Here is a 23145-nt window from a genome sequence, read left to right as displayed (position 1 = left end):
CGGGCCGGGCTTCCTTTTGCGCCCGCGACGGGCCGTGCCGGCACGGCCCGCTTCATAAGCGGGCCGGGCCAGGCACAGCCCGTTTAGACCTTGGGCCCGGTGGGCCTGGGCCGGGCCGGCCCGGCACGGCCCGATGCCCAACACTATTCTACATCATGTACAATCATGAACTTACCTATCTAGAGTCATTCCTAGAAAACAAATTAACAATACCCTTTGCAGAATGATCCATTATATGCATTGCAGAAATTTCTCCATAATTATCAACTAACCAGCCAGGCCTGCAACACAGATTGATTAACAGTTGAAAAGGAATGGATAAACCTGGTAACAACATCAATTAGTAATAGATAATGTCTTAGGTTTACTCCCATGATGTGCAAAGCATAGATCTGTAACATGGAAAAGCTGTTTGGATGCCATATACAAACGCTTAATCTTGGAGAGCTTTGACGCGAGCAGTGAGTTCTCTGACTTGATTCCTTAGCCGGTCAGGGTTGCAGAAAAAATCAACAAATACCTGCCTCTCCCGCCCCACCTCATGCGGGTGATGTTTCACAATCTAGATGATTGAAAAAATGTCAAATACTTATGAGATGTTGAGCATTGAGAGCATAAAACTAGGGAGGAACAAACTGCACTAACTGCAATATTTACTTCTCTTTTCTATTAAAAATTCTTCAATAGCTCTCTCAGAAGTTCTGGAGCAACCGGGTTAAGATATATGGATTCATGATATCAAGTTTTAAAAGATCGATTAGAAGATGTAAAGCATGTGCAGAAACAAACTAAAGCAAAGTGAATCACCTCAGCCTTCTGACGATGAGCCTCTGTTACTTCTTCAACAAAAGCAGAGACTTGTGAGTTGACCTTTTCCATATCATCCAGTGCTCGTATTAGAGGCTGCCATGCAAAAAGAAGCATATCCATCAGGTTAGAATGAAATTCTTTGAGAAGGACCGATACAAGAAGCTGATTGGTAATGTTTAAGCCAGAATACCAAACAGAAACATAGTCATAGCAAACATAGAAACATAACCAAATATAACAGAAGGAAGCCGATAAATTAAGACTTTAGAAAATGTAATAAACATGCTAAATAGGTTGCACATCTTAAAACTTATGTATACTGCAAGTATATGTTGTCAGAACAACCAGAGGCAGCACATGTAATCTCAGCTTCATTAGCCACAGTAATGCCCACACCCAAGAAACTTCTTGTCTACTAGCAACAAGACCAGTATAAGGCTAATTAAAATCTAATGATTTTATCATACTAGTAGTAATGATTTTTTTTTTTTTTGCTACTGCGATGTTGGCTGTTAAACCTGCTGCCATGTTAATCATGGCTTATTATCATAAGGAGACTAAATCTCATCTCTAGAACTCCACAAATATCAAATTAATAGGAAAGAAATACTTCACAGTCAAGAAATAATGACCTCTATTTTATAAATGAAGGGTTAATAACAATAAAAGGACAAAGGATACAACACGCAAATTAGTAAGCAAAGCACGTACCCAAGGTGTCAATAATGGTTCTGCTGTTGCTGATGATGCATATAAAAGCTGCTCTAGAGTTTGAATAAGTGCGCACCTGTCACATAAAATGAAAAGGAGAAATTACATGTTTGCTTTGAATGTGAATTTAGTAAACATCACTAGCAAGTACAAAACCAAAATATATATTCAACAATTTAAATTGAACCTAACCACTTAGCAGGTGTGATGGCTAAATGAAACACACAAGGAGGCAAATGCTGTTATGATGACAAAGAAAAATCTACTGCTGAAAAAGTTTCTAACCCAATATTCTACAAAATTATGACCAAAACATAAGAGCTGTATATAACTAGATCGATTTAACGTGGCAAAGACATGACAATTGCCTTAACAAATACAAATTGCTGATGCACCTTTGCATGACTTTGTAACAAGTCAAAACTAAGGCTAAATATGCTTTTTCTAAGATCGGCATGTTTTCTAGTTTTTTAGCCTGGTTCATGTCATATTCCTGTTATCTATTGCTGAGTGACTTGTGGGTCAAGGCAACTTCAAGCCAAAAGAAAAAAAAAAAAGAAGAGGGGGGGGGGGGGTTGTTAGTGGTGAGGTTTGTTAAAAAGTCGGTAAAGATTGTGGTTAAAAACTCCTAAGCACAGAGAAATGCAGTGCTAAAGCAATTTCTAACAATATTGAGGAAATAAGTGAACATATTCGAAATAATTCAAAAGCTCGCTTTGAGGGAGGATAGAGTCCAAAGGATAAAAAGAAATGACCATAATAAGTCTTGTGAAAACAGAGAGCCAGAATCACGTGTGAAGGAAGTCAATGCTGGATTTTTCAAAATTAAGCTAGCAAATAGTGGAAAGCCTGATTTAAACAATTGATTGTTGTTGGTTGGGGGCAAAAACGAAAATACAGTCATGATAAAGGATGAGGGCATGAAATTTCTTGAGTTAGTATATTCTAAGCAGTTTTGTCGATGTAGTCTGCTTAGATGCGATGGCAAGGTCCAACACAGGCGAGCACCAGCAAATCTGCCAGCTAGTTTTAATTTATCATTTATGTTATCAGATTATGTTAGACCAAATTAAGTATATAAGCTGGATGGCATGAATGCAAGCAGTTTAGTGAGGCGTTTAACCAATTGAAAAAGAATAATGTTGACAGTGTGTGGCCTAAGGCCAATTATAGTGTATAAGAGTCATATCTTTCATGGTTCTTGATGAAATTATGAGCCTGAATCAAAATACTCATTCAAAAGGAAAAACATTTAGAAGGATCTGCAAAACCTCATGAATATTTGCATCTTCTTTCACAAGGAAGCTGGCATAAGATGTAAGCCGGACTTCGCAAATGCTTATAGTAAGGCACCACAGGGTTTCTTATCCATATGGTGGTAATATCAAGAAAATGCATTGAGCGAGCAGAAATAATTTTAATTAAAAGGGCCTTGCTTGAGAATTGCATGTTATGGTGCCTCCTATAGACACCCATTCTGTTATCTTCTGTCCTTTTTCTTTTCCAGCTGGTCAGTCAGATCATAATAAATTGCTAAACAGAACTAATGAGTTGGTGCTCATCACATGATTCCCTCCCATCCATATGATCCTAGAAGTTAATAGATAACACATTAATCACGTGCACATGTAGGATGTAACCCAATTTGGAGCTCAAACTGTGCTCTACAGTTTTCAAAGTTCGATAATTGACGCCAACATGTCTAAGCCTGAGGACTGAGGGATTAATGAGAACGAACTTCATTGGTTGTCCAATCTGAATTTCGGTCTTTAGAATTTGAACTGGCTTGGAACCCTGTATCGTAATAAAAATATGAACCAAAATAATTGATGCAGACAAGCAAATTTCGCTTGTCTGGAGGTATGTTTAACTTTAATATTGTTGCTTCAAATTATAATTGCATGTAATTCTATCTAAAGGTTTCAAATGGTGTAGAGAGAAAAGCTTTAAAGAAACTTCTTTTAGAGGAATGGAAGAAGATTGACAGTTCAATGAAGAAGAGTCTATATGACTTAAAAAGAATGGAAGTTTGACCATCATAGTTCTTAAAGTATGAACAAACTTGTGCAGTCAGGTGGCTGTGAGACTGGAACCTCGGGGAGCAGAAATCTAAGCTATTAAGACTGTCATAGAAGGAATAGGGTAAAGGTAAGAGAATATAGGAATTCAGCCTGTCAATACACAACCTGCTGTTATTTGGAGAGAGTTGTCATCTTAAAAAAAAAATCCAAGTTTTCTGCAAGTTCTGGTGGTGGGGGTGGATGGCAGGGGCATATGTTTTTGGTATGAGTGATGCTCTGGGAACATGATTCTAATATAATATTGTTCTACAATATTCTAGATATGGTGGACAAAGAAGCCCAAACACACAACAATGATAAACTAGGATCCATGGGCAGCATTAGTCCTCCAGAGAGGAATATGAAAGAAGATGAAATAAACAAAATCTATAATTAAACAACCATATGGCATTTAACCAAAAAAAACAACCATGTGAGAAAGTACATAGTGTCTGATCATAGCAGTGGAAATAAGACTGTGTAGAAACAATTCTTGTAAAGTGTGCAACAACAAAACTGGCAAACAAAAAATTTCAAACAATGGAACTCATAGAACTGAAATAAGGAAAATTGGGGAAAACGATCATTACTCTGTAAGGGGTATTTCACAAAAGAATGACAATAATTAAGGTCATCCGCACGAGATCTATAATGATCACTCACAGTTCATTGATACATCTTCTTCGGTCTTCTGGAAGAGAATTTTCAAGCTCCAATTGAAGAGATAGCAAGTCAGACTGCAACACTGATATCTGCTGAACTATTCCATGTGCTGACACATATGTTGGTAATGCAGCTTGAGCATCTGCAAAGAAAATGTACGAACCAACTTAAAGAAAGGTGCACAACCAAATAAACATGCTTCAAGTCAGTAAAGACTATCATAATATCATGCACTTACTAGAATGAATGCTCAGAAGATCTCGGACACCATGCAGAAAAGTATCGCGGTCGTCAACTGCCCCTTGTTCTTGTACCTCAGATGCAGCTTGAATGAGTGATAGACAATGACCCTATGATGTTAACAAAAGACTCTTCCGGTCACTAAGAGCTTCCTTCTGGATGAAGATGTTACATGATGCAACTATGTGAAAATAGAAGACAATAACAAAGTGATGCCCATGAAAGAAGATCAGCAGGCTTTTAGGAAAAACAAAAGGCAATCATATAAGAAGAGAAAAAGGCCTTCTTCAAGATATGATGCATGAAACATGAGGAGGCACAGTAAAACATTGATGCTACAAGTCTTAACCAGATAGGTGCATACCACACGAGCATTGGCTGCTGAAAGATAGCCCTGCAGCTCAGATTCAATCACCTTAAGCAAGGAGTGTGCACCAAGTATGGTTTTACGTTCCAGTTGGCAAGCTATATTCAAAAACTGATGTCTAGCTAGCTGATGAACTAGATGATTAATGAACTGCACAAGAAGAGAATGCTGCAGTAAGTTCCACAGTTTTTTTTTTTTTGCTGAACTAGTATTATGACACTCATGACAAACATAACTGGTAGAATATCTATTTCAAGATAAAAGAATGAAATGGCATTAGAAGAGAACAGAAGGCAAACCAAGAAAGATAATCTCATTCCAAAACCAATGAGAAAATAAAAGAGGTGGATTGGTGAAACTAGTGTGGTATACACTAAAATATTGGTTAAAATTGCAAAAAGACAATCCACAAAAAGCAATTCAAAGCTCTGAAGATGTTGCATCTCAATTTTGACATTTCTGAGCTTAGAATAACTGACAAAAACCATATATAATTTATCAAGAAGATAGAAGAAAACTAACAAGTAACCCCTTCATCCAGCGTGCACATAACTATGCAATTTTATATTGGACAGTCTCTGCTTTGACGTGCTAACAAGTCTGACAAAACGTACATATTTTCATACTACTGTATACAACCCATTTGCATCCAACCATCTGCATCACTGATTAATATCTAAAAAATATGTAAACTTTGCATCTCTATATAACAAAAAAGGGATAAATGGACATAGGCAAGTGCCTTCTAACATGACTATGTTAGTCCTCCTCAAAAAAAAAAAAAAAAACTGAATGAAAGAAAATACTAGCTGCCTTCCCATTGATGACATACCGATCACGGAGAAAGCCCTAGTAATTCCCTCAAAAAAAAAACTAAGGACATGGTGAAATGAATCAGATCATGATTTGGAAACTGAAATATGTTCTGATCATAACATTAAGAATACGTCAGGAAGTTCAGCTACTTGTTAGAGTACAAGCCCTCCTTATAATGCTAAGAATAAGCTTAATGATGTCCATCAAGCAATTGCAATGTGTAGAATTCATCACAAACTTGAAGGATACCATAAATCATACAAAAATCTGACAATGTCTGCATCATATGAATACAATTCTGTAAGGCCCAATAGATAGGTAATTTTAAGTGCTATAAGGCAAACATGGACTGATGGAAGTGTGGATTTTGCATTGCACTATATCAAACTTAATGTCATTCTTAGAGGCTTATATGTCAGGTGAAATTTGGATCTGAGAGCTGAAACCATTAAGTGGATGTGTTCATGTAAGACCAGGCCCAATTAAGCCATTTTGGACTGAAGTCGGCAGGCCCAACCGAATTCTATCTGTGATTCCAAAAAAAAAGGGGCTCAAGCAGAGGACACAATCACGATCCTCTAATATCCCCCCTTATGTTGAATCGTTAAGGCCACGATAACCGTGGTCGGTGGGGACTTCAGGAGTCCGGCACGGAGCGGCTGCTCGGCCGTTCGAGCCACTCCTAACTGCCACTAGATTCGTGGTTCATCGTGCTTATCTTCCTGTTAAGCCGAGTTCATCTTTCCAAAAGCCCACCTTTAAATTTCCTCTTTTTCGGTGATTGATCACTGTCGAGCCTCCCTCCCTTTCTCTTCCTTGTCTCCAGTGGCCGTCGCGCCACCTCAGTTGATCGCCGCCCCAAAACCTCATCTTCCTCTCCCTAACTCCTTGTGTGCTTTGTTTCCCAATTCTGAGGTCTATCATGTTCTTCCCATCGGAAGCCGCCACGGTCGCAAGATCCACCGCCGCCTTCGTCTGCTGGTAAGCCCCTCGCCTTGACTTGCTTCTTGCTCGGCCGAGGGAGCTGCCACCTTAGGCAGCTAGGGGCGATGCCCTTCCCTTTCTTCCTTTTTTGTTTTCTCCTTGTGCATACTTGAACCACCACGACACCTCGTTGCCGGCTGCGCCACTGCGCTGCAGGCCACACCACCGTCGAGCCATCAACCACCTTCCCCGTTCATCCCCATTTTGGGCTGAGAGGGAAGAAAAAAAATGATTTTCTTGTCTAGTTGTTAATTCCTCTTTTCTAGCCCATAGGCCATATGTAGTGATGATTTATGCCGCTATGATAGACCAAACCCAGACCCCTGATTGAACCCAGACTAAGACTCTCTCTCTCCTTCCTCTTTCTCTCTCTAAGCCAGACCTAGAAATCTTAGTTTAAAGTCTTGACTCTCTTTGCTCAGATTCAAGTTGAACCCTGGGTGGAGGCCCTGAACCGGCCCGATACCCGAACAACATACCGACCCAGTGCCTCAGTCTTGTCAGGTACCCCCTAAAAATTGGTTACCCTTGACTTTTATTGAGCCACTTTAATCAGAGCTCACCTTGATCAGTTTAGTTCACCTTGTTCAGACCAACCCATGCAGTCGCCCCTGACCGACCTTGCCTTTCCTTTGCCTTGATTTGGGTATGAGATCGTATTCTCCAATAGTATTTTAATTTTTGACTTCACTTGGCTTCTAAGATAATAATAGAATTAATTGTATTTTAATGATATTAAAATAGGTGAACCTGACCCGCCTACCTGAAGTAGAATTTTGAAGCAAGAAGAGGTAAGTAGCCTAATGCTTCAAAGTGTGCTTTCCGAATTTTGGTTAAATGATAATTAGTTTATTGAATACGATTGTTATATCTATTTTATACTTGGTTAAACAGGTCAGGCATGTTTTTGTTATAATAGTAAATCTTTTTTTAACTATATTGTGTGTTATGCCATAAAATTTGAAAAATATAACTGGATAAATTATGAAAATTGTTTCATATGTATGTATTTTCAGCACAGCTATGATCTGACTTCGACAATGGAAATTATTCATTGGTCCTATCGACTTGTATTCTAAGAAATTAGTTTCGATACCGAACCACTGGTGATTAGAATAGTAGTATTTGAATACCGAACCACTAGTGGTATTTGGCACTTTGCGCATTCTGACCCATACCACTGGGTTATGTGGCCATAGCCTGATGTTGGGTTTCTAATATCAGTTTATGAAAATAATAGCAAACTTCAAAAGAGATGTATATATTATTCGAGAATTGATTTATTTTCAGTCTATATCTTACTTTTTAACTAATTATTTGGCATGCTTAGATCACACTTTGGGGTGTTATGTTGCTTACTAGGCTAGTGTAGCTCATTATTTCTTCTTTCTCTATTTTTCAGATCCAGATTCACGATTGCTCGGGACTTGCGAGAGTGCGCTAAATCTTCTGAAGATATTCTCAGTTCTAGTTAGACTATTTAGACTAGTTAGAACATTTTATTTGAATAAATAGTTGAGCATATGTTGACTTATGTCACTTTGGAATAATTGATTGTAAGAATTATTTGTATAAAATCTTGATTAAATTAATTTTCAAGAATTATTGCTTTAATATGATCGGTAGCTTTGTATGTCTGTATGGTCTGCCATACAGGTATGCGGCGTCTGTTATGCTCTGGGTTCGAAGCGTAACAATTCATCTAGGAGGTATAGCGGTTTTATGGCGATCAAGAAGCAAGTTTTAAAGTATTTTGCATTTTGTGTTGCTAGATCATGAAATTAAAAATTGATGATCCATCTGTTGTGTTAAAACAAAGAAGATCAACAAATGATTTCAAGAAAGATTTCTACAACATAAGTTCAGGAACACTACTATAAAATATAATGTATCAAAAACTTCCAAGATATAGACTTCATCAGAAAAGCTAACTGGAGTTTGAAGAATTATGCAGATGTTAAAAATTAAGATGTTTTAATAGAATTTTTTTCTTTTCTTTTTAAAGTAAAAAGAGCAATTAGATTATTGTTGACAATGTGGAACCAAGGATTGCCAAATCGATATCGGTAGGCGTATCGGTCAGCCACCGGACCGGTTTGGTACCGGATCAAACCGGTACCACTAGTTCGGCCTCCAAAAATCCAAAAAAAAAATTGGTCTAGTCGGTACCGGCCGGTACGGAAGTCAATACGGACCGGTACGGGCCAGTACCGTTTTTAACGCCGAAACGGACCGATCAGAGACCGGACCAGTTTGGTACAGGCTGAACCGGCCAGTACGGGCCGGTTCAACATTCCTTGTGTGGAACAGAACTCCAGATTACAGGTTCCTTGGAAGGTTCAAAAAGTTCGATAGCAATATCTACAAAAGTTCGCACGATTAAAATGTCATATTATTTATTAATAAAGAAATTCCATCTCTATGATATAGTCTGCAACTTTACAAGATTCTACGTTCAACAGGCAAATGACAAGAAGCAGCTTAGCATATTTTTTTCTTTTTTGGTGGAGGTAGAGGTTGTTTAGCCCATAGGCTAAGATACATCACCTTCCTAGAAAAACCAAACCTGACATATCCAAATTGACTTGCTGACCAGCTCACTAGGGATTGCAGGCCCTTATGCTGGTTTCTTCAAATGTCTTCTAGCTAAATTAGTACTCTAATTCAGCAATTGTGTTTCCCTCTTACCATGGTACGCCATACCATACCGAACTGAGCAGTATGAGATATATCGTACCGAACCGAGCAGTACGAGATATACCGTACCGAACCGAGCAGTACGGAACATACCGTACTGTACCAGTTCGGTACCAGTACACGGTATGAGGAGCGCACCGACACTCGGTACATCAATCCAGCCCCCATACCAAGCATGCAGACACGGTGATAGGATAGCACCAGTACGAGGCTCGGTGCCGAGATGGCATACCTTGCCTCTTGCCATATGACCGTAGCACCTAAATCCTTCAAAATATGAATAACAACATAGGATCTTGTAGAATGAAGGCAAAATGTTGGTATCCTTTATAGGTGACTAGCAATTCTCTAAGAAACTGCACATAGGATGCAAAATTACAAGGCAATATGCATGTTGTCAAAATGACAACAACCAACAGTGCCCTTGAAGGCATTGTTTGCAAACACAAATGATTAAACATAGAATATTTTGTGAAAAGTCATAACAGCTACCCAGAGATTTAAATGTAAAAAGTCACTGTCCATAACAAGCCAAAATGACGGTATTATTGCTTAATATATTCATCTAAAAGAATGTGAAGTTTTTCACTTCATGGCACCAGTTGCAAAGTAAGGTAGTCAATAGGCATACCGTTTTCAGCCGATTAATGTAATACTCCTGACGCATAACCTTTAAATCGTAATCCCCTAGAAGTCCAAAATAAGAAAAACGTTATACTAATATTATGTTGAACCTTGCTTTTCTGCTAATATTGGATCTGAAACTCTTATCAGCATACCCTGCAAAATATATGTGTCTTGGAGTTGAGCAAGCTCTGAGCAGAGGCTTGGAATAGTCTGGAAAGGAAAAGGATTCAACAAGGGATTAGAACTCACAAACATTAAACACAGCCAGAACAAAGGGCATAGCAAATGTAAAGCAAGTCTTCCACATCCAGAAGCATGAACAATGGTATAACTGGAACACCAGTTCCATCATCTTTTTACAAATGCATCTAGATGACATTGTATTTTTACAGTGCAACAGCTCAGAGTGATAGTGGCTAATTGAAAAACAGAAAACATTGTTCACATGAATTTGCTACATTTAGATTGCAAATTCTAAGATTTTTTTCTAATAGAAGACAAAGTAGTTGCCTATTTTCAGTTCTTTGGAGCTAGATACGATACACGGCTTAATAAGCACATCAGGATAATGTACAATTTGAAAGAAAATATCCTTTTAAGGCATGCAAGGTTTCAATGGAAATTAATTTTTTTTATTATGTCCAATTCAGGAGTATTGATAATAGTTTCAGACCCGCCCAACTTCCTAAAAGAGGAAACAGCTGGCCCTATAGTCTGCTAGCATGTAATATTGGATTAAATTATCATAGTAATCGATTGGCATCCTCTTCGCAAGTACAACAATAAACTGAAAACTAATGATTTTAACACCACCGTGGCCTGTATCTCTTTCTTTTTTTTAAAGGAACAACACTTCATAATGTATAAGAAATATGAAACAAAAAGAGAATTGTTATATATACAAGAAAAAGCTCCAATAAAAAACAACTCATTTTTGCAAATTAAAAATATTAGAAGGCTTCACATATACACCATATGCAGTATACACCAAATTAAAAATATACAACTCATATCTAAAATATTTTTAGTAATTAATTGTCATAATGATGGTTCACATATACACCATATGCAGTATGGACAAGTGTCAACTGTATACCTCAGATAAGAACTTCTGCTCTTTTCGGGAAAGATTAGATAGTTCTGCTGCCAGTTCATTAAGTTTTCTCCTGCAGGGTGGATGGAGATGCATGTAAATAGAACAATATGGGGGACTATAATATTACTGCAGAGAATAATCATAACTTCCACAAAAATATCGATTTTTTTAATAAGATTTTCCTTGTAGATATGTTTTAAAGCTTGTCGAGATAAGCACAAGCTTTAGATCCCAATGAAATGGGAAAAAAGGTTTCTTCATTATACACCATGAGTTCCATTTTACTTTGCAGCTATAGGGGTACAAAAAACTGACATATCAGCCGTTACCCTTGACAACCCTGAGGAGAATAAAGGATAACATTTCCCATTTAAGGTGACTTATCACTACCCTTTCACCATCTATCCTATCAAGAGCAAGTAAACTGAACTAAAAAAGGTTCAACAAGCACATACAAATCACGAAAAGATCAAAAGTTGCCGAAACCTCACATTTTGAGGCTTGCTCCAGTACTATGTTAAGGCAGTCCATAATCCTTGGACCACAAACTGATACTATCAAGAATATAGATTTTACAACATAGGGATTGATGGACAATATGGTTACCAGCTTATAAAAATTACATTATAAAGATCCAAAACGCCGCCATAGAAAAAGGAATAGCAGCTTCCCACAAACAAACATGCAGATCAGCATCTGTTGCACAATATCATATCCAATATATTCAAAGATGGCAAGAATGTGTTTTTTAGTATGCTTATCTTTAGCATCAAATGGACATGCCTATCAGCATTGGCAAAAAGACTGACCCAGGTCTATAGCCAAATGTTATGCATTGTTAATTCCAATCACAAAACTCATTCAATAATAAATCAATATAAATTTAAAAACCTGTCAAATAACAACGTTATAATAGTCTAACTGGTGACCAGGTACTGCATTTTTAAATACAAACAACTGGTTCACCTGCACCACTGAAACAAGGGAAAACAAAACCTTAATGACAAGTCTATGAAATATGTTTTGAAAGCAATAAAATTATTGAGCAAAAAGAGAGCAAATTTTGAATTGTATACTGGAAAACCATAAGAAAACGATAATATGATATAATTAAAATCCGAGTAACAAAAACAGTAGCCCCCACCCCTTCTCTCTTTAAAAACAATGCAAAATGACAGAAAAGCATATGCAAGAGATTGATGATGGAAAGAAATACCTAAGAGAATGAATATCTCGATGAATGTGTGCTTCGTCAGATGATATTTGAGACTTGAGCATAGACAGGATAGCTTGCTGCTTAGCATTCTCAACTTGGGCTTCCACCCACTGTCTTTCACTTGTCGCGAATCTGTTAAGTTTATAAATACATAAGTCGTATAAACATAACCAGCTTCAGTCATGAAACGTCAAACAAAAGAAGTGCAGAAAACAAATGCATCATAAACAAGTTGTGGTTGTTTTGTGAGAGGGATCGAAAATAGCAAAAGCCGAATAATTTTCATCTCAAAATTGCTATCATCAGGCGCCAAGGAACAAGTTTTATAGTGCAAGTTCTAGAGTATATAGATGTTGAAATAAATATCTGCACTTGTCTCCTATTATCAGGAATATTATGTTGGTTATATTTTCAAAGGTTGAACAGTAATACTTACTAATTTCAGAGAAAACTGAAACAAAAACTAGTGAAAAAATAAAGCACTTTGAGCTCTGAAATTTTTTTAACAATCAAAAGACAGATTCCTAAAATTCACGGAAAAATATTAGAATCCAGTTTTTACAATGTCTAGAAACAGAAAAAAGTGAAACATCCACACATCTTTCAATCTTCCATATCAATGTTTACTGTATAGTTATATTGCATATGTAGCATTCAATGATTATACATAGTGACGCCAACTTTAGCCCCTGCAAAAAAAAGAAATGAAACCCTAGAATGTATTTACATGGAGCGAAGCCGTTGCAGCTCAGCTACACGATGATGATGAGATTTTTCAGAATCTCCTGTATTGCAGCATCAAAGAAAAAGATAAGTGATATCCAGGATCTTTAAAAGCTCAAAAAAATGCAAGTAAAAACATGTATAATTTGGTATAGACCACATATGGTATATGTGCAGAAGTCCATTAACCAAGTTAGATGCATTCTGGTCAAATTTAAAAACAAATAAGGTGAATAAACAATTGAGTTTTGATGAAGATCTAGCAATTAATCAAATGGCATTTTCATTTTCTTTATCTGGAAGAGCCTACTTATCTTCTAACATGTAATTGGACCCTAATATGTGCTTTTGCTACTAGTTTCATGGCACAATACTCATTGTAATATAAACTTAGTGGAAAAACCCTTGTGTTCATCGGGACACCAAGTGCAGCAATGCTAATCGATATATCAAAAGAGAGGAGCATAGGATATGTGAAGTTAAACCATGCAGGCATGCAGCCCCCACCTCCCAATCCACCATGTGTGCCTCTTTCTTTCCCTCACCAATATATTCTTCCTCCTTCTAACATCTGTACAAATTCATCCTTAATGTTGTATTTATTTTTATCTTCAAAGGACTGCAAACATACAGTTATCTGATTTTTGCAAGACTAAACATGTCTGGCTTGTTGCCACCTTTGAGACCTCTCAGAAATTAATCTCATGACATAATTGATTACTTTCAGTCCGCATTATTTTCGCATTTTGCATCATCTTTTCATCCTCTCCCCCTGCCCCCACCAAAAAAAAATCTAGGATATCACTGAAGACCAATTCAGAAGCTGATTTCTTTTTCCTTTTTCATTTTTTATGTTTTAAGTGATATGATTCTGTTCCATGTCAGCACTACTTGTGTTGAAGATTTCTTGTTAAAAGTCAAAGGAGAATATGGAGAGGTCAAAGTATTGATGTTGTTTGAAATTCATTCTATATGATTTTATTTAGCAGAAAAATCTAAAAGTGCAATAATATTTCATTTCTTGCCATCAATGAAGAAGGTGACCATGTGCTGTTCAAATTAGCAAGGGTATGTATTTTTTTCCAAGATTTGGTTTCATTGCATCTACTCATGGTGTAGATATTGGCAGTTGATTTCAGCTTCAAGGTAATACAATATTGATTTCTGATGCAGAGCAGCTATAAATCCATTAAATTAAATGGAAAAGACTATTGGCAAGAATCAGCCTGTATACAAAGAATATTTCAGGGCAATCTGTGCAGAGATTTATCTTACTTTTTCACTACCTAAATATTAAAGATCATAGGATAATATGAGGAGATGTTAAAGTTGTGCGATATCCCCAAAAAAACTCAAGAGAGGTCTCGGGGGAAAACTGAAGAATACCCACGCTCCTCAAACTTGCACATATCCCATGTATTGCTTGAAGTGGACATCCATTAGTGCAGACTAACGCTGTCTCCTAGCACTTTGTCATATGCTAGTAAGAGAAGTTCTGATGGTAGTATCCAAAACTTCGTGAAAGTAGTGTTATTGTAATTTTGTTGGTACTAATTGACTAATCACAATCACTGGCTCTTGTTAGGATTGCTACAGCAGATCCTCAATTACTTGCATGCACCCTCCTCAACACAGATATCCGCTGAAGGAAATGTCCCAGCATAACCAGTAACCTTGCACCTATAGCTTTGTAATGTCTTCCTAATAATTCTTTTGCAGATGTAAAAAGTAAGACATGACACAAATTCAAAGAAAATCCAAAAGTTTAATTTTCGACACAGTTGTACCAGCCAAAGTGGTCTTTTTTCTAGTTGCAAAATAATTACAACTGAAGAATTCATAATGGTTGTATAAAATTCATTAAAAATAAAAGAACAAATAAAAAAGATTGTGCAAAACATGTAAGAAGGGACTGGATATATACCTCGTATCAAGCAATTAGTAATATCATCAAGGCTCACCCATGAACACTTAGATTTACCCTCTTCAGCAACAAGTCGGAGTGGTCCCTGCTAGAAAAAACATATCAATTCCCAATGAAGTTACTTGTAGCCGACTCTGCAAGAAACTCAAACAATGCAGTGAAACCTCCAAATAGGATGTGAAAGTTCTAATTAGAAATCTTTTATCTTCACATATCCCAGCACAGTTGCCTATCCTATCTTCTATTGATTATCTTCCAACATTTGTAACCATTATTTCCACTTATGGATGCAAATTTAGCAATCCCTCACTTTAGCAGCCATCTGATATTATACTCTCAGATAAAGAAAAGACCACTCCCAGCAAATCGAGCTTCTTAACTACCAATCACTCCCAGCCAAATCAGATAATAAATAAGGTAAGTAAAAGACCACAGATAAAATCTCTAGTGTCCTAGAGAAAGTTAAGATTTAATTAATCAAAAATTAATGCTTAAAAGAATCATTTTAAAAGAAAAAGAAGTATACCTTGTCAAACTGCTTTGAAAACCACTGGTTCAGCTCTTTTGTGCAAGCTAAATCTCCAATTAAGTAAGTATGGAAATCAGAATAAGCTAAGTAGATCCCATCCTCTGCATATGAGGTCATACTAAAGATTCATCAGAAGCCTATATATGAACCTCTACAAGTCATATGTTATTTTAGCAAATTTCTGCAAAAAGATAAATGACAGAATTCGATCTTTTAAAAAAAGACAGTCAATAAGCATCCATGTTGTAGCATCAGGTCCAACATCCATGACAGATTTGAAGAAGCATACCATCCCCTCTATGATAGTGAGCCAGCTCCTGAGCAGTGGAGGCAATTTTTCCAAGAACTGCATTCATCTGAAAATTAGAAGAAAGAGGAAAAGATTTTCATAAAGCATTCAAGAAGTTAAAGCATGCATCTTACAATCTATCCAAATTATATCCATAAATGCAAAGCTAAACAAAGAAACATGGTCCCAGTGCATCAAAAAGAAACAGAAACATGAAAGTTTCAGTCCAAAGTAAAATATTTAAAAACATTAAGGCTGTGTTTGGATGTTGTATAGCTAACCACTCCCCAAACAGATTTAACCATGTGTATCTACTTCCTAACGAGCTAACCAGCGAATAAAGTTTTTCATTATTTGGTTGGTGCTCCCATTGTTAGTGGGATAAAGTTGCAGAAAAAAGTGAAAAAGGAGAGAGAGAGAGAGAGAGAGAGAGAGAGAGAGAGAGAGAGAGAGAGAGAGAGAGCTCTGTGTGGTTAACTTTATTTCACCCTCAGACCTGAAGTTGCCCAGGTTAAGTACCTTTTTAAGCCAAATAAAGTTACCCACCATTTTTTGAGTGGTGTGTGGCTGGTTAAACAAGTAACACCCCTTACCCACCACTTAACCAGCATCCAACCGCAGCCTAAGAAACAAAAGTATAAAATTTTGATACGAAATAATGCATGTCCAATTACCAAAGTTTAAAATATTCATGAAAAAACTCAATGAACATACTTTATGCTTTCCTGAAGAATTTAACGAAGAGTAAATTACAAATAAATTTGCATAAACATAGGACAATAACTTTAGATAAGAAGTCATTGTACTAATGCAAATTCTAAGCATTTGATGATGTAAAAAGATCTATTTCCAATGGCATTAGACTCTTTGAAATAATAGCAGATATTTGATTTCAGGTGCTAAACAACAAGTATTTGTAATGGATCTACTGCATCAAGAGCAATACCAGCCTGCAGTGATCCTTCAACATCTTAATTTAGACCTGGATACCTTCCCACATTAAAACATATCAAGTTCATTTCCATTTGTTCCTGTTGCTGCGAATTGTATAAAGTTTTAACGGAATTTCTTGCAATGTTCTCCACTTATTCATCAACAATATTAATACAAAAAACATATTTTGGTACAAGCAAACATCTTTAACAAAAGATATTGTTTACCTCCAAATTTCTAGCAGAAAGCTTCTCATCCAACACCATAAGTTGTCCATTAACTGCAGATGTTGCAGCTACTCGAGCCCTTCTTCCCTGGATCAGAGCAGAAGCTTGGCCTGCTAGCAAATCAAACTGCGACTGCTGGCGTGCAAGCTGCTTTTGCAATTCTAAAACTTCTGCCTTGTAAGCTAGTTTTGCCTCCCTATAGAAATTATAAAAGAAGATTTCGGATTATTGTTACCAAAAAAACTAGAACTATGTGTGCAAAGGACAAGGAGCTAGTTGATGAAAACGAAGTTAGAAAAAATATTTTCAACTATAGATTGAGTCCTGCAACTTATTGTTAGCTCAACATATAGTACATCAAATAGATGAAGAGCAGCTACAAAAATACCTTTTATGCTTAAAAAATGCATATTTAAATAAGAAACTTGAAATGCATACTTCTTTAAAAAAAAATCCTCTGCTTATATATCTTAAGTAACTCCATTTTTTATAGTTTTCTTGTATAGCTGTGGCACCTCAAGTTAATATAAATATGAGGTCTTGATGTGCATTAATCAGGAAAACCATATTTTGACATTAACAATCTTTAAGACCTTCTTGTTTAAAATGCGAAGCAACTATTCCAAATTCTAACGATGTCTGGTATATCACAATCATGGAATAACGATATCTGGTATATCACAAGCATGGACTGTGCAATAGGCCAACATATAAGAGATGAATCTTTAAATACAAGGTTCGCAATCTCGGTAACGGACCTTATACTGGTGCCATCTTCTTATAATGTCGTTATGCGCAGTATGGGGTCGGTTTAGCATGCTGATATTCAGTACCACCCCACCCCACGCGCACAGCATACTGGTTGGGTACCGCTACAGTAGGGTATGCCCAATATGCACCAGCTTGCACCAGTACGCTGCAAACATACAACAAAAATAACAACAACTCTGAAAACTTATAATTTCATAGAAAAGCCTCAAAACCACTCCAGGAAAAGAGTAAAGCTTTACATATGCAGTATTCAACTGTCTACTGAATCAAGCTTTGCTGAAAACTCAGTATGCAATCACAGTGGAAGACAGCATATGACACAAATATCGCCCTCCAAAAAAATCATTACAAACTACAAATATCCGTATGATGACATAAACATTTTAACCGCATGGAACTTATATAAACTAAACAACAAATTTGACCTACAAAGTAGTAAAAGAAAATTCAGTGATGCATAAAATCTATGGAAAAAGGAGCTTTGTCAACAAAGCAGACTTGAGAGCACTAGGAACATGGCATAGTGGTAATTTATATAATTTAGGCAATTAATTGGAGAAAGGACAAAGCACTGGAACGTTACCGGATATCTATTAGTCTCTCCTCAGCACCAAATACTGCTTCCTGATTGTCTCTCCTACTTGAAAAGGCTGAAATGCTATCAAAAGCAGAATCCAAGTCCTCTCCCTGGGAAAAGAGTCCATATCATATGACAAGATAGTGCATGAAATGTTGCATCTTGGACAAATGGAACTGATACGGAACATAACATATGTTTAGCTTTAAAAAATATAAACAAATAATAAACAAATATATAAATAAAGAGGCATCAATTCGAAAAAAAAGGCAAATGAGAAACATAAACCATTATGACCTTAAGCGACTCGGCTTATTCCAACTATTTGGGGTTAACTCTATGAATCCATGTTAGCCATTCATTCCTAATAATTGTGTCATCAATTTCAATACCAAAATCTATGAAACCTTTTCAAAATGTCCATTCAAGTCATAAGGTCATATCATCTTCTTCTTTTGCCTTGAAACAGATCCCAACCACTTGCATTACAAGCTCCTTAGGTATTCATCAAACATGTTCGTACTATCTCAGTCAAGTCACTATTTATCATCAGTCTATAAATCCCTATGGCTTCCTCATGCATTCTTCAAGTTTTGACAAATAAAGAAATAAGTGAAGACATGATAAAAGTTCAACAATTTGCAAAGGACAGAGGGTTGTATGAAGTTCTTATCAGTGCCTTAACATTAAGAGTATACACAATGTTGTCAACTCTGAAGCGACTTATGGCATAGGAATCCTACATGGCCAAGATAACTTCAAGTTAAAAAGGTCAAACAGGAATAATTTTTAAAGTCGAATACATGTCCAACTGTTTGGATGTGTTAACAACCCTAATGGGCCATCATATAATCCTACTTGGATTAAAAATTGGCCTACAGACCAGCCATTAAGGTATCCAAATATCGGGCAATACATATTATCGAAGATTCATGATGGGTCCAGAAATATCATATTGGATAACAAATAATGGTCAAAAACCTATCATAGTTTTAAAGTGAGATTTTGTTCATTTGAAAAATTGCATGACCTTACATGCAGTAGAATTAGTGTTATAGTTTAGCAAATGCTCCTCTCGGATGTTGAGATAGCCTTGATGAAGAAAGTAAATTCTTCCTTTAAGTAGTGAAGTCATCACAATTGTCCACTTTACACCCTGATGATCTAAAGCCCAAAAAGATAGCTCAAGCTAAATTAAAGGAAATGGCTTGGAAAATATAAAAGAGATATGAATATAGATATGCAGAGAGATAATACATCATATCTCATAACTCTATAATTCAGTTTACAAAATATATGTGTGTATTTTGGTAGCATCATACAGTTGAAGGGTGAATTTAATAAACGAGAGTAGGTACAGAGCAGACCCCTAGACCATCATACATGGCCCGTTTATAACATCTGAGATGTGAATATGAAAGATGTCGATTAGTTCGATGGACTTCTCATTTAATAAACATTCAAATATTCAGATTCATCAATTTTACAATTCAACAAAAATGATGCATGCATATTCAATGTGTTCCCTGCTTGCTATGCAATTTTAAAGAAGACCAGCACAATGATGTAGAATTCAATTATTGAAATGTAAAAAATGAAGAAACTTCCAACTCAAGATAAAAAAAACTAAGAAAGAACAATCCCAGCTGAATATTTTCAGGATCAGAAAGAAAGGCAATGCAGTACCTCCAGCAACTTTCCATCCTGTAGAAATTGTTCATACCTGCAATGTGAATCATGATGACATTTATTAGAAAATGTAAGTAAAAACAAGGCCAAAGTACAAAAGCATTCTAGCAAATATTAAAATGAAGAGTTTCCTACTGATGAAAGAAAAGAAAAAAGAAAACAAGAAATCAGCTATTTAATCTCAAAGTTCCAATATTTCTTAAAGCTTCTACTTCCACTGTTTCTCATTCTACAAATCCCTAGAAAAAAACATGTTTATCTTTGCATATTAAAAATAATATGAGAACACAAAAAAATATTTAACATGATAAACCACAGAAACATTGGAAATCTACAAATAAAAAGTTCTTTCTTGCTTAAGAATACGGGGAAAAATCAAGAAACCAGATATTCCTCCTTGGAAATTTTAACTCTTCTCTAAGGATTCTACTTTCACCATCATCCAGTCTACAAGTGCCCTACAAACTTGGATTCTTTATCACCACATGCTAAAGCATAAATGAAAATATAATAAAGAATTCAAAAACCAACTATTTAATTCATCTAAATAAAAAGCAATGACGGAATTTTCAATTTTTTATTTTCAAAATTACACTATATAGGACAACCACAATCTCTAGAAAAAAGAAATCTTGTTCTGAAATAATAAAAACTAAATGAGACCACTAAGAGAAAAGAAATGATGATCTATTTTTTTATTTCATAAATCGTGTAAAAAAAACCTCAAGAACCTACCAATTGCACCATTCGAAATAAAAGAAACTTTAAAGAAACAACTTTTTCCGCAAAGTTTCAATGTACTACAACCCCAAATACCCTAGAAGCAAGAAATCATATACTTTAATAATAATAACTAAATGAGAATTCTAAAGAGAAAAGAAAAGACCATCCATTTTTCTTAATTTTGGGAAAACAGATAAAAAAAATTCAATAGCGAACTATTCCATCGGTTTAAATCAAGAGGACTCGTAAAGATTACATCTTTTTACCAAAGTTCCCTACACACAACCGCAATTACCCAAGAAACAGGAAATCTTGATGCACGATACGAAAAATACTAAAAACTCCAGAAGAATACTAAAGAACAAGGAAAAGATGATTCTTTTTCCTTTTATTTTGAATGGGGGAAAGAGGCGAAGGAGGTACTGGGCGAGCTCGGAGGGGGAGAGGACATTGGAAGGGCGGAGGCTGGAGCAGATCCAATCGAGGAGAGGGCGGACCTCCTCGTACTGGAAGGGCCACTCGAAGCTGTCCGGGTCCAGCGCATCGTGGCCGTCGAACCCCAACTCCCCAAGGACGGCGCACAGCTGGGCGCCGCTCATCGCCTCTCAGCCTCACCCGAGACTCCGGCCGTCAAGCTCCCTCTCTTCTCTCTCTTTCCTCGCTCTCGGCACTGCAGAAGGGAACCGGGAATGCCGGCCAGCGCCGATCTCTTCGTTCTTGGGAAAGGGCTCGTGCCGTCGTCGCTTGCCGACGAAGTTAATAGAGAATTGTTTGTGATGCTAACGTTCTAACCGGGGTTATGTGGTTAAATAGAGTTTCGAATTTATGTCGGCATATGATCCGCCGGATTCATTTCAAGTTTCTCCCAATTAAGCCCCGGTAACATATAATTATTTTATAATAAAATTTTGAGTTGGGATTAATGGAGGCATTTTTTTATTTTGTGCTTATTGTGCACCATATAGGGCATTATTTACTTAGATAGCCACCACATCATTTATCTCAGAAGATGAATAGCTATGCTTATCTTATGAATAGAAACCATCGCATTGAGATGCCAAACAAAGCTTGTTGCTAAGATAAACAAATTATTTTCCAAGCTAAATAGTTTGGCAAATATCTAATCACATACCGCCCTATGTAGTATAGGACGGCTAGCCCCGCCCTTCCTTTCTTCTTAGATTTTCTTTTGTTGGAAATGAAAATACTGGCTAATATGATAATGTATTTATGAGATTACATATATAGATAGTATTGTTTATAGGAAGGTCTCATCTGCTTGTATTCTATTGCATATAGTACAACTATGCATCTACAATTGAAACCATGAAAGTGGAAGTATGCACATCTACACACAACAAATGAGTTTTAAGTCATAGTTCTATATGCACTCTTTTCTAATAATTACATCCAATTACTCTGGTTTTTCTCTTTGCATAGACTTGAACTCCTTGCATTCAAGACTAAGATTAAAAAGAAAAATTGTATGAAAAAATATAAATTTTATCCATGAGTTAAATCGGGAAAGAAATGAGAAAATATGTGAGACAGTATTTATTCATCTTTACGATGCATGTCTTGGGAAGGAAATACAAGAATAAAAGGAGGAGATACAAAAAAAAAGGGGAAGGAAAATATCATTTTTCGTATCATGTTACCTAGGCTAACTCGCAAGCAAAGTTTTACAATGTGAAGGCTAAGTTATGATGCAAGACTTAACTAGTACTCTAATTATCCTTAGCCTATGCCCTAATTTGTGCATAACACTACTTCTTATCTATCATAACACTATTATATATGTATATATTGATACATGCATATATGTGTATATGTATGTATTTATGCATGCATGTATATGCTTATGTATAAGGCATACAAAGACAGCAAATTATTTGCTAATTCCATGTAGAACTAGCAACTAGTAAAATAAATAAATGAAAGATGACCACAATATAGCACCACTAAAGATGTTCAATTAGTAATGATATTAATTGATAGATTGTTCAAATGACATTGCTTTTAGGTGTGTTTTGGTTGCATGCTAGGAGTTTTGATAAAATAAAAGAAGTGAAAATTAATTCATGCTGTGTGAAACAACTATGCAAAGAAATTGAGGAAGCCATTGCACATAACATACTTAAAGAAACACATCAACCAAACCTAATTAATTGGTAATACATGATTTTTTATATTTAAAAGCAAAAGAGGGAGAACAACCCATGCCATGATTGCCAATATATAGATATGTTAAGGATGCACCAAACAAGAAACCTTCGAATACCAAGTATAAGAGTGTGATTATTATCACTAGCCATTATCTATAACAAATGATTATTTTAAGATTGCTATCTTAGGTGCTCCCTTAACTTAATACATATTATATAAGTTGGTGAGCCAACTAAGACATTAGCTAGGCTCGAAGAATCTCTAGTTTGCTTGATTTATAGTGTGGCTATAAGTCATTCAAATTAAT

At 36.2% G+C, this 23145-nt stretch overlaps 1 protein-coding gene across 2 annotated transcripts; it reads right to left on the bottom strand.

Moving 5' to 3' along the window:
• Positions 1-315: 315 nt before the first annotated feature.
• AUG3 (HAUS augmin-like complex subunit) lies at positions 316-21454 on the bottom strand. Of its 2 annotated transcripts, none has more exons than XM_008795808.5 (18): positions 21096-21454; positions 19947-19983; positions 18267-18370; positions 16913-17108; positions 15753-15819; positions 15461-15564; positions 14935-15019; positions 13015-13072; positions 12288-12419; positions 11072-11141; positions 10128-10185; positions 9980-10035; positions 4849-5001; positions 4483-4594; positions 4245-4386; positions 1522-1597; positions 808-903; positions 316-562 (listed from the first exon to the last, which is right to left on the bottom strand). In XM_008795808.5, exons 1-18 carry the CDS (start codon positions 21269-21271, stop codon positions 434-436), a joined length of 1851 nt encoding a protein of 616 aa, XP_008794030.2. In that variant the 5' UTR covers positions 21272-21454; the 3' UTR covers positions 316-433. The 2 variants fall into 2 exon arrangements, with proteins under 2 accessions (XP_008794030.2, XP_008794031.1); XM_008795809.5 differs by having other exon boundaries at positions 21122-21454.
• Positions 21455-23145: the final 1691 nt, after the last annotated feature.

Source organism: Phoenix dactylifera, chromosome 1 (genome assembly GCF_051530095.1).
Source record: "Phoenix dactylifera cultivar Ajwa chromosome 1, Ajwa_hap1_PhDact_Kaust_v1.1, whole genome shotgun sequence".
In the NCBI taxonomy this organism is placed as follows: Eukaryota; Viridiplantae; Streptophyta; class Magnoliopsida; order Arecales; family Arecaceae; genus Phoenix; species Phoenix dactylifera.
The sequence above is the reverse complement of the archived record's forward strand: the minus strand, read 5'-3'. Positions and strand labels throughout refer to the sequence as shown.

Excerpts from the sequence above, each read along its gene's own strand:
- AUG3 (XM_008795808.5), bottom strand. The coding sequence starts at position 21,271 with ATGAGCGGCGCCCAGCTGTGCGCCGTCCTTGGGGAGTTGGGGTTCGAC. Across the intron at positions 13,073-14,934 it reads TACTAATTGCTTGATACGAG|GAGATTCTGAAAAATCTCAT; the intron begins GTATATATCCAG and ends GCTGCAATACAG. Across the intron at positions 904-1,521 it reads AACCATTATTGACACCTTGG|CCTCTAATACGAGCACTGGA; the intron begins GTACGTGCTTTG and ends TTTGCATGGCAG.